The 18,073-nt window shown below is 47.8% G+C and overlaps 2 protein-coding genes across 3 annotated transcripts in view; one reads left to right on the forward strand and one right to left on the reverse strand.

Moving 5' to 3' along the window:
* Positions 1-753: 753 nt before the first annotated feature.
* Positions 754-16,247, reverse strand: KCTD21 (potassium channel tetramerization domain containing 21). Of its 2 annotated transcripts, none has more exons than XM_041730744.1 (2): positions 16,202-16,247; positions 754-3,895 (listed from the first exon to the last, which is right to left on the reverse strand). In XM_041730744.1, exon 2 carries the CDS (start codon positions 3,863-3,865, stop codon positions 3,083-3,085), a length of 783 nt encoding a protein of 260 aa, XP_041586678.1. In that variant the 5' UTR covers positions 3,866-3,895; positions 16,202-16,247; the 3' UTR covers positions 754-3,082. The 2 variants fall into 2 exon arrangements, with proteins under 2 accessions (XP_041586678.1, XP_041586677.1); XM_041730743.1 differs by having other exon boundaries at positions 16,160-16,238.
* Positions 16,248-16,394: 147 nt separating this feature from the next.
* USP35 (ubiquitin specific peptidase 35) overlaps positions 16,395-18,073 on the forward strand; it is a 52,870-nt gene continuing 51,191 nt past the window's right edge. Inside the window, exon 1 of the mRNA XM_041729684.1 lies at positions 16,395-16,815. The gene's annotated coding sequence lies outside the window, so the exon portion shown is untranslated. The remainder of the gene's footprint in view (positions 16,816-18,073) is intronic.

Below are 18,073 nucleotides of genomic sequence, written 5' to 3' on the forward strand. Positions count from 1 at the left end.
ATTAGGTCTTCTTCAGGGCAGGGAAGGGCTCACAAGATGCACACCTCCACCTCCCAGTGCCTGCTCACTCCAACTCACTCTCCTCTGGAATGCTGCTCCCTGAACCGCTCCATGCTCTGTTTTGCCAGGCAGATGGCTGCACTTACTGGAGAGGGATGCAGAGTGAGTGTGCTCAGTGCACCACCTGTTGCTCCCCTGGCGCTGGAGCTGTGAGGGCTCCCCCTTCCTGCTCACCTCCCCGGTCTCTGCTCCTGCTGTGTCCTGTACTAGTGGTACCCTGTTTAGCTGTCACAACCCAACCTACCCTTAAAGGCCCAACTTGGCCGTCCATCAAGCCCTTGCTAAAAACTGAATTTGCCTTCTCCAAGTTCCCACAGCACATTTTGTGGTCCTCTGAGCCTTTCAAGATTGAACTTACTGTGGCTGTTTGCATCCTTGGGGCTCACACCCCAAGTGCTCCACATAGGCTTGTTGAACTGTACTCACAGCAGTGCATCACGATTATTTCCTGAAGGAACAAGCATTTATGGGGTTCCTATGTGCCAGGCCTAGCTAGGAATTTTTCACAGCTCATTTAAGTCACATAACACTGGGAGATGGGGTTGTTACCCCAGGAGGAAACATTTCAGAGCGGCCTGGTGACCTATCCCAGGTCACACAGTGAGGAAAGGAGCCAGAATTCAGATTCAGGTCAGCTTGACTCCAAGGCCAGGTTTTTTTTTCAACCCTTATAAGCAGACACAAAATAGCAACACCATTTATCATGTATATTGGATTCTCATATACGTTATTTCATTTGATCCTCACAACAGCCCTGTGAGGTAGGTAGGGTTATGTATTATTGTTATGCCCATTTCACAGATGCAGAAATGGAGGTGGCTCAGTGAGGTGAGTGACTTGCACAAAGTCACATAGCACATTAGTGACTTCACAGGTCCTTTACTTTCTCTAACATCAAGCTGTGTGAATTAAGAAGCACCGAAAAGATGGAGAAAGAGACTTTTTATGGAGGAGAAATGGGTAGCAGTGATTTACTAGACTTCTTCCTTCAACTGTTGTGGTCACAGCTTCTGCGACCTGTTCTAACCTGTTCTTTTTTTTTTTTTTTTTTTTTTTGTTCTAACCTGTTCTAATCTGGATTCCCCTGAGTGACTTTCTTGAGTACCATTGACCTGGTGGCCTGGGACAGCTGTCAGAGACTCCTGGGTCCCCCTGTAGGAGGAAGAGGCCTTTATTACCTAACAGATGCAGCCTTTACCCACGGCCTAGCATACCGGCTCCCTATCCCCAGGCTGTAACTACAAGACGCCCCTTCTTCAGCCCATCTCCTGTGGGTGACTATGTCACTAGGCTTCCCTGGTTTTGTCTGAGGGTCTCTGCCCAATGGGGAAAATTGTGGAACTTCCAAGGCCATTTCCAGGGATGAATCATAATGTGCAGATCTGAGGCCTGCACTGTTCATCACCCCCTGGGAAGTGGTGGCTTGGGGTGTCTTGCCCTAGACCTTCCCTCAAGGAGGAAACAGTGCCACAGTGGAAGGCTGTGTCTTTCAGAGCAGTGTCGTAGGACAGGATACTCTAAGAGTGTCCAGCCCACTCCTGGGCTCCTTGCTGCACCCTGTCCTAGAAGCCCCTGGGCTCCTTCCTCTGGCAACACTTTCTTGAGAGGACAAATCTTCATTCTCCAACAGGAAGTGGTCAAAAGCTATGCGGAGCCATGGCTGGTGAGAAGATGGGTGAAATTGTGGTCACAAACAAAGCAAAGCCATCACAAAATGGGACTGACTTACAATGGATGGTGGGTGTAGGGGGTGTGTGGGTGGAGGATGGGCTGACCTTGGTTCTGAAGACAAATGCTAGTGGGGAACCTAATTCCAAAGTAGTAATATGGTCAGGATTAAGTGTCTGGCTTCTTAAGGTGGCTATTTTGAAAGAGAAAGTATACGTGTGGGTGAGAAGGCAGGTCTAGAACCAAGACTAGAAAATGGGAGTGGAAAGACAGATTTTGGTTCGATGGAAGGAAGAGCTTTTTAATAGCCAGCTCTGGCCAGTCATGGCAGGGACTGCCTTGGGCATGATGAGCTTCCCTTTGCTGGAGGTATGCAAGCAGGGATATATGATCACTTTGAAGGTCCTGGGGAGAGGCACTCAGCCCCACATGAGTTGGGGTGTGCTGGGAGCTGGGGAGGACTAAGTGATGCCTGGATTCTTTTCCAACCCTGAGAGTCCATAATATTATTTGTTTAAAATGACCTGTTTCAATGATACTTCAAATTCTTGGGAAAAGGATTACAAAAATCATGTAACAGTCCACATCATGAAATGCCTTTCATTGCACTGGCTCCAGATACTTTAAAATCTTTGTAGGGACAACAACTCATCTCTGAAGTGAGAAATCCCCAAATGTCTACTACATTTGACTCAGTCAGGAGGGATATCCCCATCTTCTGAACCCTGGCTGGACACTCCCTCGTCTGGGCCATGCCACAGCTCAAATCTCTCCCCGCCACGGTGTGGGTCGGTCAAGAACGCAGCTCTGAAATCCTTCTGCATTTCTGAGCCAGCCAAACATGGCTGCTGCTGGGTGAACAAGTCCAAGGTCCCGGCTGCATCCTAGGGACAGAGGAGCAGGAGGAGTGGGACTATCTGGTGACTTTACGTCCTGGGGAACTGAAGGGAGCTCCCTGTTTTCACCCCCTCCCTTCCACGAGGGGCTCCTTTCACAGAGGGCTGAGAGAGGCACTGCCTAGTGATACAGAGAGAGCTGGTACCCATGAAGAACCAGCCATTCCTCTGTAGCCAGAAAGCCCTCCTGTGGCCTTTAGGACACATTGGCAGATACTTCATTTGTCATGACAAACTGCCCATCTCTAGCTCAAAGTGGCAAGGAAAAAAGGTGGCTCCGTTGAGAGGACACATGGATTCCTATAGGTAGACTGCACTGTGGGGTGAATCAAGTCCTGCTATGCGATTAATACAGATTAGTATAGCGCCCTGCCTCACACCACTGGTGAGACACTCTCCAAGATCTTGGCTGATGTGGAGCTTCTTGGGAGCCCCCCACCAGGGTTGCTGGGGTCCTTTTACCTGTACCGTATTAATCGAATAATCTTATTGTTCATAAAATCGACAGCATGTGGGTGAGAAGAATCAATGCAGAAGCCATCACTCAGAGCAATTTTCAGCACCTCTTCCACGAAGACCTGAAAGCTGTTGATTTGCTTGTTGGCTGGCACCACCCAGAGCCTCTTGAGGTTCTGCTTGGTGTACTCCTCCTCTGGCAGGCCCTCCACATTGGCCACCCAGTCCAGAGTCAGGTGGTTGGGGTCCTGCAGGTGGCTGGTGATGGAGGAGAGATTGCCATTGGAGCAGTAGAAGAGCTTGGAGCCAAGGAGCTTAAGGAAGAGGCAAGAGGTACTAAAGATGTTGGCGTTGAAGACCTCCATGCTGGAGGAGGAGAGGCTATAGATCTGAGGTGCCTCCCGCACAGTGAAGTGGACTGTCTGCACACGCTGGTTCAGGGTGATGTTGAGCATGGCATTCTTCTCGGCCTTGGAGAGCTCCACCTCCTTCTCTTGCAGTGCCTCAATCAAGGGCTGCACCTGGTAGAAGTCAGCCTCTCTTCGGAGCAGGCCCATCTCTTGGAAGTCCTCAGGCAGGTCCAAGTGGGAGGTCCGCAGGAAGTTGAGGATGTAGCGGAACACTTTGCCATCGCGGTCAATGAAGCAGTTGCCCTGGCTGTCCCTCTTGGTGGGCATCTTCCCACTGAACATGGCACCCAGCATGGAGTCAGGGAAGCTGGTCAAGGTTGCCAGTGAGGTTGTGTAAAGCTTCCCCCCGACATTCAGTGTGATGGGGTCAGACATGGCAGGAGGCTGGGGTGTTGGAAAGTGGTTCTAGACAGGGAGAAAAGTGAGAAATTACCCAACCATATCTGCTGTCTTAAGTCTGTTGGGGGTTGGTATAAAAGAATACCATAGACTAGTTGGCTTAAGTATTTATCTCTCACAGTTTTGGAGGCTGGAAAGCTCAAGATTAAGGTGTAGGCAGATTTGGTGTCTGGTAATGACCATCTCTCTGTGTCCTCTTGTAACAGAAGGGGCAATAGAACTCTCTGGAGTCTCTTTTATAAAGGCACTAATCCTGTTCATGAGGGTTCAACTCCTATGGCCTAATCACCTCCCAAAGGTCCTAACTCCTTATACCATCACACTGGAGATTAGGATTTCAACACAGAATTTAGGGAGACACAAGCATTCAGTCCATAACATCTATGTACGCATAGTTCTCAACTGCTTATTATAGATCAAGTCTACAGTCCTAGAGCTTGAAATGAATGAATGCTTGATGAACAAATGGATGGTTGATAATAACCACACCATCTAAAGCACATTAGGCTCACTAGGGGGTTTAAAAAAAAAAAAAGAGAAAAAACAAAGTATGGGTCTTACCCTCCAGAGATCATTGTAAGTGGTCTTTAATACCCCAGAACTGGTGTTTTTTAAAAGCACCCTTGGTGATTCAAAATGTTAAGACAGAGAACCACTGTTCTAAGGAACAAAAGAAAATGTGCTTGGACTGGATGGATGCTCTGTTACCCGCTCTTACAGAATCTGCTTACATACATCTTTTGACATAGATACTACTACCATCCATTCCTATCATGTAGATGAAGAACACTGCCAGGATTCATTCCCCATGCTCAGAGAGATGAAGGGCTGGCTGTGCCAGGATTCAAACCCAGGTCCCTTTATATGAGAGACAAAAATATGTACATGCTTACCAGCCAAACACTGGTACATTCTAAGTACCTAGCAAATGTTCTGAGATTTATGTCTCCAAGCATGGCACCCCTGCTGCTGTACCCACGACGTCTTATTATTTTTCTATCTCAAAGCATTCATAATGACTGGCTATGAGTAGTGCCATTTCCATCTATTTCCCAGGCTTACAATGGGCCACTCAGACCTCTGGGCTCTGATAGCCTTTCTTGGAATCTCATCCTCCTTTAACAACTTGCCCTGCTATGAAGATGCTCTTGGCTCCTGGTGGCCTGCCCTTTCCCATCATGAAGACACCCCAGCCTCCTCTGAAACCTTAAGTTTCAGTGCAAACTGAAACTTTACCCGATTCTTAACAAATCCCCCCTTCCCTGCCACCTTGCAGCCTCTAGCGTCTAAGGCTGGCGAGTCTCCTTCAACCTGAAGTCTTGGAGTCTAACTTCTCTTTAAGGTTCTAGAAAGCAGGGGATGTACCCTTGCAGCTTCTCACATGATACTTTCCCAAGATCCCACCTGTGGAACAGATTAGGCAATGCTTCCCTGAGGCTGGGCCTGAGGGGCATAGGGTAGAATTAGCTCCAGTTCTGCTCAAAAGAAGAGCCCAGCTGGCGAGGACACCAAGACACGAGGTAGTGAGGGTGCAGTGGTGAGGGGGATGGGCCAAGAGCTGTGGGAGTGGGTCAGGAATGAGTCCTGTCATGCTTACTGTTCAGATGGAAAAACAGAAGTCTCAGGCAGGACTTCCTCCAAAGTCATCCAGCAAGTGTGGCGAGCAGGCCAGAGCACTTCTCACCCTCACCACACTTGCCTTCTGAGGCTGGTTATACCAAGGCCCCCTTACTCCAGAGGATGGAGACCCCTGCCAGAAGATGGAGGCCATGCTGGTAGATGGAGCGGCCCCACCCAACTGTCGGGGGCGGGGAGGCAGTCCCCTCATAATTCCTTCCCCATCTCATGGGGCATTTTGATATTGCAGAAAGGCATTAACCATCTGGAGTGCCTGAAGAGAAACAAGCCATGATGAAGTTGCAAAATCGGCAGCAGAAGCCTGGAGCAGATGGGCTGCTAGACAGTGGGGAAGTCCAACAGAAGGGGTGGGGCGAGGGGCTGTGCAGAGCCCTGCAGCTGGGGGGAGGTGCTCCGGCTCGGGGCTGGGTCTGGTCAGTTTGGTCTCCAGAGGGCCCAGGAGGCGATGGACCCAGGAGCCAGGGCTGCCCCCTTCCTTATTCCAGGATCTCCCTTTCTTTCTAGATAGTAATTTGCATATTTTAGTTGTCAGTCTCTCTCCTTGACTTAAGGGCCAGGCTCTGCAAAGTGGCTTAGCTCCAATGGAAAGAGCAGACTCAGCCATCGGAGAGGCTGGGCTATCTTTCCCCGTGGTTCTGTGGGCCAGACCCCATATCTCCATTGAATTTAGTGCTGAAGAGTACTAAAGAGCACTGTGGGTGGGGGAGGCAGTCAGGAGCCCCAGGGCATATCTGGGGGCTCTTGGGTAGATACCCAAACTCCTATTTCTCTGCTTGCAAAGGCAGGAGAGCTGCTTTCCTGCCTCTGCCTCCCAGCCATGTGGCTTCTGTCATCATCTGAGGAGAGGGCGGGGCAGGCAGATGGGGAAGAGACTAGTTAGGTGCCATGTTTTCTGACCACCTTGCCCCCGCTCTGTGGTATTCTCCCCATGCCCACAAGTCACAAAGCTCAGTCCTTTAACACCCTATTTTCTAGGGGCAGTACCACTGTGTCCACCATCACGGATGCACAGGCCCCGCCCGGTGTAAAAGGCACCATTACACATGAAGACAGGAACTGGCATCTCCGGGGTGTTGGTGGGGGGCTTGTGGTCAGGTGGAGATGAACCATCCTCACTGAGCTACAGCCCCTGGGGTGCACTCAGCTGTCTGCTGGACATCTCCAACTGGATGTTCCATGGCTACCAGATGGCCTAATACAGAATTTCTCTTTCCCTGAAGGTACAGTGAATTCTTCCCAGCCACGCAACTGCCTGAGCCTAGTACCTGGGCTTCCTGGCCCTTTGCACAGTCCCCCTGGCAGTGCCCACCAATCCATCATGTTATGATCATGGTCTTCCTCCCTGGCTTTATCAAGATGCAGCTCACTGGAAATCCACATGCAAAAAAAGAATCTCAACCCATATCTTGGACCATGTAGGAAAAATTAACTCCAAACAGATCATAGACCTAAACATAAAATCTTTTGAAAACTATAAAACTTCCAGGAGAAAACCTTTATGACTTTGGGTTGGGCCAAGATTTCTTGGCTGGGACCCAAAAGGCACAAATCATAAAAACAAAACAAAACAAAATCGACAAACTAGACTTTATCCAAAGGAAAAAATTCTCTTCAAAAGATACTGTTAAGAAAATGAAAATAAGACAAACTGGGAGAAAATATTTGCAAAACATAGATCTGATAAAGGATTGTTAACCAGAATATATAAAGAACTCTTAAAACTCAGAAGAAAACAGACAACCTAATGAAAAACCAGGCAGACAATCTAAACAAATACTTCACCAAAGAAGGCATATAGACAAATAAACACATGAGAAAATGCTCAAGAGCAGTAGTCATGAGGGACACGAAAATTAAAACTAGAATTAGAGACCATTAGATGCCTATTAAAATGGCTCCAATAAAAAAATCCGATAGCACCAAATGCTGCTGACTACACAGAGCAATGGAAACTCTCATGCATTGCTGGTGAGAATGCAAAGTGGTACAATCACTGTGGAAAGCAGTTTGGCATTTGGTTTCCACATGACCCAGCAATCCTACTCCTAGTTATGTACCCATAGAAATGAAGACATACATCCATGCAAAAACGTGTACCTGAGTATTTATAGCAGCCTTATTCATAATTGCCCAAACCTGGAAACAACTGAAATGTAAATGATAAACAAACTGTGGTACAACCATACAAGGGAATGACTCAGGAATACTAAGGGACGAGCTACTGACTTATACCACAACAGAAGAATTTCAAAAGCATTATGTGAAGTAAAAGAAAGCTGGCCTCAAAAGGTTACATGGCAGGTGATCCTATTTTTTTTTTTTAAAGATTTTATTTATGGGACGCCTGGGTGGCCCAGTGGTTGAGCGTCTGCCTTTGGCTCAGGATGTGATCCCAGGGTTCCAGGATCGAGTCCCACATCAGGCTCCTCACAGAGAGCCTGCTTCTCCCCCTGCTATATCTCTACCTCTCTCTGTGTGTGTCTCATGAATAAATAAATAAGAATAAATAAATAAAATCTTTTTTTAAGATGAAAGAGAGAGAGAGAGAGGCAGAGACATAGGCAGAGGGAGAAGCAGGCTCCCCATGAGGATCCCAATGTAGGACTCAATCCCGGGACTATGGGATCATGCTCTGAGCCAAAGGCAGATGCTCAACTGCTGAGCCACCCAGGCATCCCGGCAGGTGATCCTATTTATAGAACATTTTTTTTTTTATAGAACATTTTGAAAAAGGCAAAATTGTAGAGAGAGAAATCAGATATGTGATTGCTCAGGCCTGGACTGGGGAAGAGACTGAATACAAAGAGGCAAGAGGGAATATTTTGGAGTGATAGATATAGTCTATCTCTCAATGTAGTGGTAGTCAAATGACTGTTATAAAGGTTACAAAATTTATGTAATTGTATACCTCAAAAGGGTAAATTTTACTATGTGTAAATGACTTCATAAACTGGAAAATGAATCAAGATTGTGATCATGTCAGGAAAGCAATACAATGGGTTGTAACTGGCTACATATATTATTGGGAAACTTTTGTTTCAGTTTGTATATGAACTGGATTGTGATATAAAATATATCTTCATACTGGGGGGTTGTGATAAAACGTATTTTTGAAAACCACTGCTTAAGTTGTAATCTCCTTGAGAGCAATGACACATCTCATGTCCCTGCATGGGCACTGCCTAGCACATAACCAATGCTGGTGACATGGGGATGGGAGGAGGGCAGCATGGAGAGACTGAGACAGAAAAGGAATGAACGTTTACTGAGCATTTTACTACTTCCAAGGCCTTCACAGTCACCAGCTTTTTAAATTCTTATAGCAACCCTAAAAGTAAGCAATATTCTCCATCTGGCAGATAGGAAAATGGGACTCAGAGAGACTAATGATTTGCTCAGGACACACAGCCAGCTAGCAGAGAGCCCATCCTCAGCCCTCTCAGGCTGCGAAGAGTTGTAATAGTGACAAAAAGCTGTAATAGCTTCAAACAAATTTAAGAATCTCCAAAGGATCCTTTAAAAATACTGTCCTTCTTGACAAGATAGCTACCATTTACTGAGTGCTCACCTGTTCTCACTACCTGAGTAGCTTCATGTAACACTTAGTGGCATTTTATTTGTAACAAAAACATAGAGAAAAATATGATAGCATTGTGTTAAATGCTGTACATGCATTTTCTCATTCAATGTCTTTATAAGCACCCTGTGAGATATGAGGAAGCTGAGGCTCAGAAAGTTGAAGAGTCAGTGGAGGAGCTTGGATCTGAATCTAGTTCTGTGTGGGTCCAACACCTTTGATCATTCATCCTTCCTCAACGTGAGTTGAGAGATGCACACTCCCTTATTTTTTGTCTAGACCAGATGGGTAGGGTCCTTGGGTGGCTAGTCCACTGGCAGCCTGGCTCTGCCCCTCCCATCAAAGAACGTGGGGACAGGACCTGGAGATGGCCCAGAATGCCTCTATGGCTGACACAGGGCAAGTCCACTGAGAGGCCCAAGCCCTTCTATTTCAACAGCAGCTGATGATGTCTAATGACAAAGCAGTGGAAAAGCCAGGTTTTTCAAAGCCAGAGTAGAAAAGATGGATGAAAAGGGAGCCTGGGTGGCTCAGTTGGTTAAACGTCAACCTTCAGCTCAGGTCATGGTCTCAGGGTCCTGGGATTGAGCCCTGCAGTGAGCTCGTTCAGCAGGGACTCTGCTTCTCCCTCTACCTCTGCCCCTACCCCCTGCCTGGTGCTCTCTCTCTCAAATAAATAAATAAAATCTGAAAAATAAAAAAGAAAGATGGATGAGAATGCAAACCGAATCAGGAAATAGATAAAAGAAATCCCACCACTGCTTCTGAATGAGTAATTTTTTCTGAAGCAGGAGACTTTCTAAGTCTGCCTTGCAACTTGAAAAGAACCAAGAAAAAAGCTCAGCCCTATTTACCTCTTGGAGAAAATGACTGGTGTCAAACCAGGAAATTATGCCCTGCGGATCCTCAGGCCATCTGACTGGGTTAGGAAGGCCAGGGGACCTGGGGACTTGGGAGTTGCTGCTGGAATTCTGTCCTCCCTGAAATGGGTCTGTGACCCAAATGAGAGGGAATCTTAAGGCCCCTCTGGGTGCCATGTGAAGGGCAATTCTAGTCTGGGGCCTGAAAATCACCCGGTTGCAACCTCTACTTTCTGTGCCACAGAAAATAGAATTCTTTGAGAGCAGATGTCCTGTAAGGAAGGGCAGCCAAGGCATTGCTCAAGAGTCCTACTTTAAAACTCTGTCCTGGAACCCACCTGTTCCTGCAATGCTCATGAAGGATAGAATTAATACTTGTTAAGTACCGGCTGTGTACCATACCTGCACTAGTTGTGTTACACGTATTAGCTCATTCAATACTCCTTCAAGGAAAAGTATTATCTCCACTTTACAAATGAGAACCTCAGGCTCTAAGAGGTAGGAACCTGCCCCAAACAGTGGTAGTCCCAGAATTCAAGTCTAGGCCCGTCTAACTGCAAAGTCTGTGCTGTGAGCAATGGCTGTTGGAGAGATCTGGCACTCGTGCCCCTCCTATCTCTTACCAGGTGCTCTTATACTTGCCATCTCAATTTGATTCTGACCTACATAAAGACCAGGGCATAGAGAATCAAAATTTCCTGAGAACTGAGGACATGCCCTGAGCTATGTGAGGCATTTTCTTATAGATTGTTTCATTAAAATACCACACTGATGCTGTGAGGTAGGTATAAGTATCATCCCAATTTTTAGGGTTATAAAATTGAAGCACAGAGTAACGAGGACAGCTGCTTAAGATCACACAGTTAGAGGCAGCAGACTAGAATTCCAAATGAGGTCTTTCTCCAAAGCTTGTGCCCCCTCCAGTAATATAAGCCATTATGTTTTATTAAGGAGCATAAATAGGATTTGAATAGAGACTTATAATACTTCTGAGAGAGATGAAATATCTTAAAGTTCTTCTAAAATCAACTACAGTTGTTACGCTATCCTTGTCCAAATCCCAAGAGTATTTTTTCAAAGGATTAAAAAAAAGATTAAAATTTTACTTTGGAGAAATTGATGAGTGATAACCTGAAAATATCTGAAGAAAAATAATTACCTTAGATGCTAGTTAAGATAACTAGTAACTACTAGTAATGTATTAAATAGCACTATAATGCAATGACATTTCAAACTATAGTATTAAAACAATAAAAAAGAGAAGGAATTTTGTAATATGTCTGTTGAAAAGACTGGTTGGTAATTAAAAAAATATATATATATATATTCTTACAACAACTCTGGGATCCCGGTAGGACAGATTACATTATTCTTATTTCACCAATGCAGAGCAAATAAATCCCTGGTCCAGGGCTTCATCTGCATTCTTGATTTCTGAGTCATGACCTGGAGGAGGTTCTGGGCTTGGGCATTTTCCTCAGAGAACCAGTCCTTTGGAGGCAGCCTGGTGTCTTCTCTAGTCTAGGTTTTGAGCAAAAGACTGAAGCCAGCCACATAGGTTTTAGATAATAGTCTGTCCACTCATGAAGTCCTGCAATAGGCCTGGGCTTTCTATGCAATTTCCTACATTACTGTCCGCTGAGCTTCCATAATGAAACTACTTGCTATGCAACCTATTCTTTCTACACAGTAAGGACCAGTTGCAACAATAGTAAATCTACTGATAATTATTCATCTGCCTGCCCATTCATCCATTTATTCATTTCTTAGCTCTGCTCAAACAGCCTAGAAATGATATTCCAGTAACAATGAGCACACCTGGCCCCAGTCCTTGGTTTCTAAATGTTATCTCCTACAAAAAGAAACCAGGGTTTCCTGGGGAAATTGATGATTACAGGACTTTGACAGAAAAAAATGCAAGGTGAGCCTGGAACATCTCTTGCCAGATAGCAAAGAAACAATCAAAGATTAATGAGATCCTGTCCAAAGAACAGAGGAGATCTTAAAAGTTCTTATCAAAGAAAAATAATATTTTTATAACTCTGCATTGTGATGGATGGTAACTAAACTTATCATGGTAATCATTTCACAATATATACATATATCAAATCGTTACATGTGATTTATATCTCAATGATACCAAAACACAACAGAGGAGCTAGCCTGAAGGACTCTCCTTGGCCAAATTTGGAATAATTTGAGTACCAAAAAAGATTAATGATGATAATGGGCTATATATATCACACATTGAATTAAAAAAAAATCATGAGGGACGTCCAGGTGGTGGCTCAGCGGTTTAGCGTGTGCCTTCGGCTCAGGGCGTGATCCCGGGGTCCTGGGATCGAGTCCCACATTTGGGCTCCCTGCCCTCTGCCTATGTCTCTGCCTCTCTCTCTCTCTCTCTGTGTGTGTCTCTCTTAAGTGAATAAAATCTTTAAAACAAAACAAAAACACCCCAAAACTATGAGTCTATGTTATTCCAAAAAGAAAAAAAAAAAAAGAGAGATGGGAAGAAGAGAGAAAGACACACACAGAGGAAAAAATGATTCTATAACAAAGAATACCAGCCAATAAATACAGAAAGAATGGCATACTTAGAAAAATCACCATTTTGAAACGCTCAATGTTGCAATTTGGGCAAGGATCACCAATGGATGTAGTGAGAACGGGGAGCACACAATTTGGACAGTCTCAAAGAACCACTGCAAAGACTAATTAAAGGGAAAAATTACAAAAATGGAGAGATCAGGCAATCACAGCCTTAACCAACAATCGAATTTAGCACTCAGGGATGGTAGGACCCTGGTATCACACACTTCCCGATGTGATGCAGTAAGGACACAGCATCGTTAGAAAGAAAAAAGAACCCTGACTAATCACTGATAAAAGAATCAAACACAAATTCACACAGGTGGAGGAGGCTTATCTAGATGAAATGAGATGATTAAAGAGATAGGACTATCATGCATGAATCTTGATGACATCTGATAAAAAAAATAACCTACAGGGTAACTGGGTGATGGGCACTGAGGGGGGCACTTGATGGGATGAGCACTGGGTGTTATGCTATATGTTGGCAAATTGAACTCCAATAATAAAAAAAATAACCTACAGAAGATATTTTTTGGCAGTTGGAGAAATTTGAGCATCCACTGTTTATTAGACTTCTTTCAAATTTTCTTAGGTATGAGAATAGTATTATGGTCATGTTGGAGAATTTTGTAATTAGGAGATACATGCTGAAGAATTTAGGGGACAGGTGTCAAGACATCTGTAACTTTTACATAGTTCAGCAAAAAGGCGTGTCTGTGTGGTGAAAGGAAAATCAGCAAAGGGTGACATTGGTGCAGCTAGGTGAAAGGCCATTCTTTGAACTTTTCTGTAGCCTTGAAAGTTCTAAAAATATTTTTATTTTGAAAGGGGAAAGAAAAGAATGCTTCCCTCTTAGGGACTCCAGATGTAAAATTCCAGTCAGAGTGCCCGACCACAATAAACAGCCAGGTTCAGTACACAGGCTTGTTATTACTACTCCCAAGAAGCATTACAACCTAGTCTTTTCCTCTCCATGTGCTGCTGGTTTTTTTAAAAATTTTATTTATTTTTAATTTTACTTATTTATTCATGAAAGACACAGAGAGGCAGAGGGAGAAGCAGGCTCCCTGCAAGGAGCCTGATGTGGGACTCAATCCTGGATCCCAGGATCATGCCCTGAGCTAAAGGCAGACGCTCAACGGAGCCACCCAGGCGTCCCATTGCTGCTGTTTCTTGGAGGATGAGGTAGCCAACCAGAGTGAAGCTAAAAGAGTCCACAGTTGGTGGAGGAGACAGAATTTAAACCTGACCGGTCTCTTTACATAGAACCACCACTCAGAGAAACCATAACGCGAGGACTGCCTGTCTCTGTGTTAGGATCCAGGCTGGGACAGGTGGTTGTTGATTGACTTGCTCCCCCTGCCTCCTCCAGAACCCAGAGGTTCTGTTACCACAAGAAAGAAACTCCTGTTATAGCTCACTGAGAAATGTTCACAAAGGGGGGCCCATCCTGGGCCTCAGAAATGTTGTGGATAGGCAAAAAGAACTGGAGGGGCTTTGACATCACCTGGGCCTGTGTGTGAATCAGGCTAGCTGTGTGGGCCTGGGTCGATTGCCGGATAGGTGGGGACTGTAACTATAGCAGTAATGACAATGGCTGACATTTATTAAGCGATTTTTCCTATGCTAGGCACTTTATGTCTGCTGATTTCATAGATGAAGTAGATACTATTATTATCCCTCCCATAGAGACCAACCATGCCAGGCCCTCTACTTTCTCTGCAATTTGGTATCTGGCATCCCTTCTGCCTGCGATTTGAAGGAAAATCCCATTCATCTGCCAGGCCCTTCAACAGGGATTCCTTCCTTCCTTCTCTACACTGCCAGAGCATTTTATCTTCACCCCTTACAGAAGCTGCTTTACCTGAGTAGCTGGGTGCCTGGCTAGCCTGCTGAGGCTGGGATCTCGCCCCTCTCAATTCCCTGAAGCAGGCAGACTATCAGAAGGGGAAATTTCTTCCCCTGCTTAGTCAGATCCATTTTCCTCACCCCAGACTGAGATCTACCAATAGGGAGGTTTATTACCATTTCCTGAATTTTAAAACATTTTTTATTTTAAAACACTTCCTTGAAGTTTCCTGCTTGGAATCTAAGGAAGGCCCAGGTGACCACCTGGAAGTAAATGTAGGAATTCCTACTGTGTAGGAGAGAGATTGACCGTGGCTGGGTAAATTTCAAGGGTGACAATACTCAGAGTGAGTAAAGTGTCTCTCAGTAAACCAGATCAGACTCCCTCCACCCACCCACCCCCTTACTCAGTCCACCACAATAAAAGACTGGCTCACAGCCCTAAGGTCCATATGGGAGCACTGCCCTTCACCTCCCCTTCCTGGCCACCCCACGCTCAACAGCTGTATCTTCAGCCCTGTTCTGTCCAGTTCATATCTCTAAGAAGCCCACAGGCTGCTCCATTACCCCACAACCCACACTGTAGTGGGAAACAGTGCTGTCTACACTCAGGTAACACACACAGAACCTGCAGTGAGTTGCCTAGCAGGGCACAGCATAGGGAAAGGTGAGCTGGAGGCGGGAGGCCACCTGACCTGGCAACCCAACTTCCCCATTTGCATTCTCTTTAGTGGCAGAGATGCCCAACAACCACCACCATCCCCCCATCCTCTTCCAGAATTTTCCTTCATCCTCTCTGCTTACTCTTAAGCTTCATCTTGTGGTTTTCCTCAGGCACAAGCACTCCATTTCAATCACTCTCTTCCTTAGGGTCTTCCTGCACCTGACAACCATTATAATTTATACAATTCAAATGCAGCTTCTCATTTCATCTTCACAATATCCGTAGGAGGGTTGCCTTACAGGTTGGCCCTGTCACGCAACCTGCATAGGGCGGGTCATCTAAACTTTTGTTTCTTCCCTGCCATCCACTCCAGATCAAACCTCTGCCTCCTTGGACTGCAGGAAATAAAGCAGGGTCCTTTGGAGTAAGGAGTCCCTAGGTGGCTTTGGCCAACTTCATTTCTCTTTACTCCTGTAAACAGATAATGGTGATGCCTCTCCAGGGTATGCGAGTTGAACGAGATCATGTGTGTGACGCACTGGGTTCAAGAAATGGGCTCTTTATTTCTATAAAGAAAGGGAAGGAAGGTGTTCTGTGCACTCACGGGGTCTGCCCACTCGGCGTCTCCCGTACCCAAACCCAGCCAGCGCGCGGCCGACCCTGGGCTTTCCGCGGCCGGGAAGGATCTTTCCATCTTTGTGTCTCCGCCCCTCCTCCAGTGCTTTCTGGCCCATTCCAACCAGTCTAGCCTAGGCTTGGCTTATCGGCTTTCTCAGCACTGACTCCGAGCCCTGGGCAACCGCCTCTCCGACCTCACCCGAGTTCTCCTCCACACCTAGAGACTCCGCCCAGCCTTGCCCCCCCCACCAGACTCCTCCCACAGTCTCGACCCTCTTTATCCGGGCTTTTCCAACCTTCCCCATCATCCAGACTCCTTCCACCAGCTCCGCCCCCTCTCCCCAATTATCGCCCCCTCCCCCGCAGCCTCTGGCGATGCCATCCCCATTGCACAGATGAGAATGGCGAGGCTAAGGTAGGAAAGATGACCTCTCATAGTAGGGCAGGTGCCAGGTGGGCCCACGTCCCCTCACCGGCTGTCTCTGCGCCCGCGTCCCCGGCCGCGCCGCACCCACCTCCTGCCCTCGCTCTGCAGCCTCCCCTCCGCGGGCGGCCAGCGCAGCTTTGCAAGGGGGGGGGGGGCGGGGGAGGAGGGCCGGAGCCCAGCCCCAGCCCAGGGGCGTGGCGGCGCGGGAGCCGCGCGCAGTACTCCGGGACTTGTAGTTCTCCAAGGGCTCTGTGCGGCACGGCACGCCTAGCGCAAACTCCATCTCCCAGGAGGCATTGCAGTGAGCCCTCCATCTCCCCTCCTCGCCCCCGCCAGAGCTCAGACCGGCTGGCCTTAAAGGGGACGCGGCCTGAGTGGCGGTTCGCGGGGTGGCCCCCGCTCCGGCTCCTCCCTGTTTCCCGCACCTCGCCCCTCCCCACGCTTCTTCCCGCAGCCCCGCAGCCCCGCAGCGGCGCGGCTGACTCGGGCTCCCTGGGTACAAGCTTGTACAGAGCTGGGTGGGGAGTTTGGACTTTGCAGTGAAAGCAGCATCCCTGCCGGCTGGGACTTGGCGGAGGGCGTCCCCACTCCAGGGGGAGCAGAGGACTCGCCCTGACCTAGGCTGGCCTAGCCTAGTCCTGCCAGGCCTGAGCGCCCCGCCCAGGAGCCTGCTCTGAGGCAGGGGCCACCGGGGTCCCAGAGGTAAGGGGGCCGGGGGCGTGTGTGCAGGTTGTGGGGAGGGAGTGTCTGCACCCCGGCGGCTCGAGAGCCCTGGTGGGCACGCGCGAAGGGCTCTGAGAGTTTGGGGCTGGGAGTAGGGAGGTCTAGGTGCATCTTGGGCCTCGCTGTGTGACCTTGGGCGAGTAGCTGCCCCTCTCTGGGCTTCAGCCTCCTTCATCAATTGTGTTTGGAGGTGATCCGGTCCTCTCCCCTAATACAATGAAGCTCACTGGCCTTTCGTGGGGTCCGCAGCCCCAGCCTGGGCTGGACGCCGGTGCGCCGGTATAACTGGAGGGAGGGGTGGGGCTAACACTGGGCGCAAACTGGGGAGCTCAGAGGTTGCAACCGCCTGGCGCCTGGCGTGGGCTTCTGCTCTTCTCAGCATCCTCTCCCGGGCGTACTTCTCCCTACAAGACTTGAGACTCCTTGTGTTAGCCTGGTGCCCGCCCTTCCAGAAAGCCTGGTGTGGGGGTGGGGACGTGGCTATCTTAAGTATGTGAGGGGTGGCCCCAGCAGGGATGGGTGATTGTGGTGGGTCCCTGAGAAGGGAATATATGCTCCCTCTCCTCCCATTCCCCATCAGTTAAAGAGTAGTTGCTTTTTACCAGTAAAACCCTTTCTTTCTTTCTAGGAGACAGTTTGGTGGCCCAGACAAGGGCCTCCCAGTAGGAGGGCTAGGGGGATCCTTCCCAGGGCTGCCTTGGGTAGAAGCAAAATTCAGAGGTAGATACTGTTGTCCAGAGACCTGGGTGGGTGGGTGAGTGGGGTGCTCCTCACCAGCTCTAGCACCCCGGAGGAATCAGAGGAGGAAGAGTGGATGTGAGGGTCAGAGAAGAGAAGAAATGGGCGTCTCAGCTTTTAGGTGCTGAGTTGGGGCTTGGAGGGTCAGCAGTGGTCTGGGGGAAGGGAGACGCTGAATGAGACCTTTCTGAAACCCGCTCCCTGGCCTATGAGATTTTGTGAGCTTTTGACCTGAGGGCAAACCAGGAACAGTTTTTTTCTTTTCTTTTTCTTCAGTTTTGGTTGTTTGAGTCATTTCTACATGGCTCAGTCTTGTCCAGGGACCCCTGTAGGGACTTTCTTGGCTGATGTTTGAGTCTCAGGGTTATGGAAATGCAGGACCATACCTGTTATTTAGCACTCCTTCCCCTCTGTGCCTGGTCCTGCGCTGGGCACGGGGCACAGATGAGGGATGGGACCGCCTTCCAGAGGAGATCCCAGCCTGCTGAGGGAGATAGAC

Source organism: Vulpes lagopus, chromosome 15 (assembly GCF_018345385.1).
Source record: "Vulpes lagopus strain Blue_001 chromosome 15, ASM1834538v1, whole genome shotgun sequence".
Classification (NCBI taxonomy): Eukaryota; Metazoa; Chordata; class Mammalia; order Carnivora; family Canidae; genus Vulpes; species Vulpes lagopus.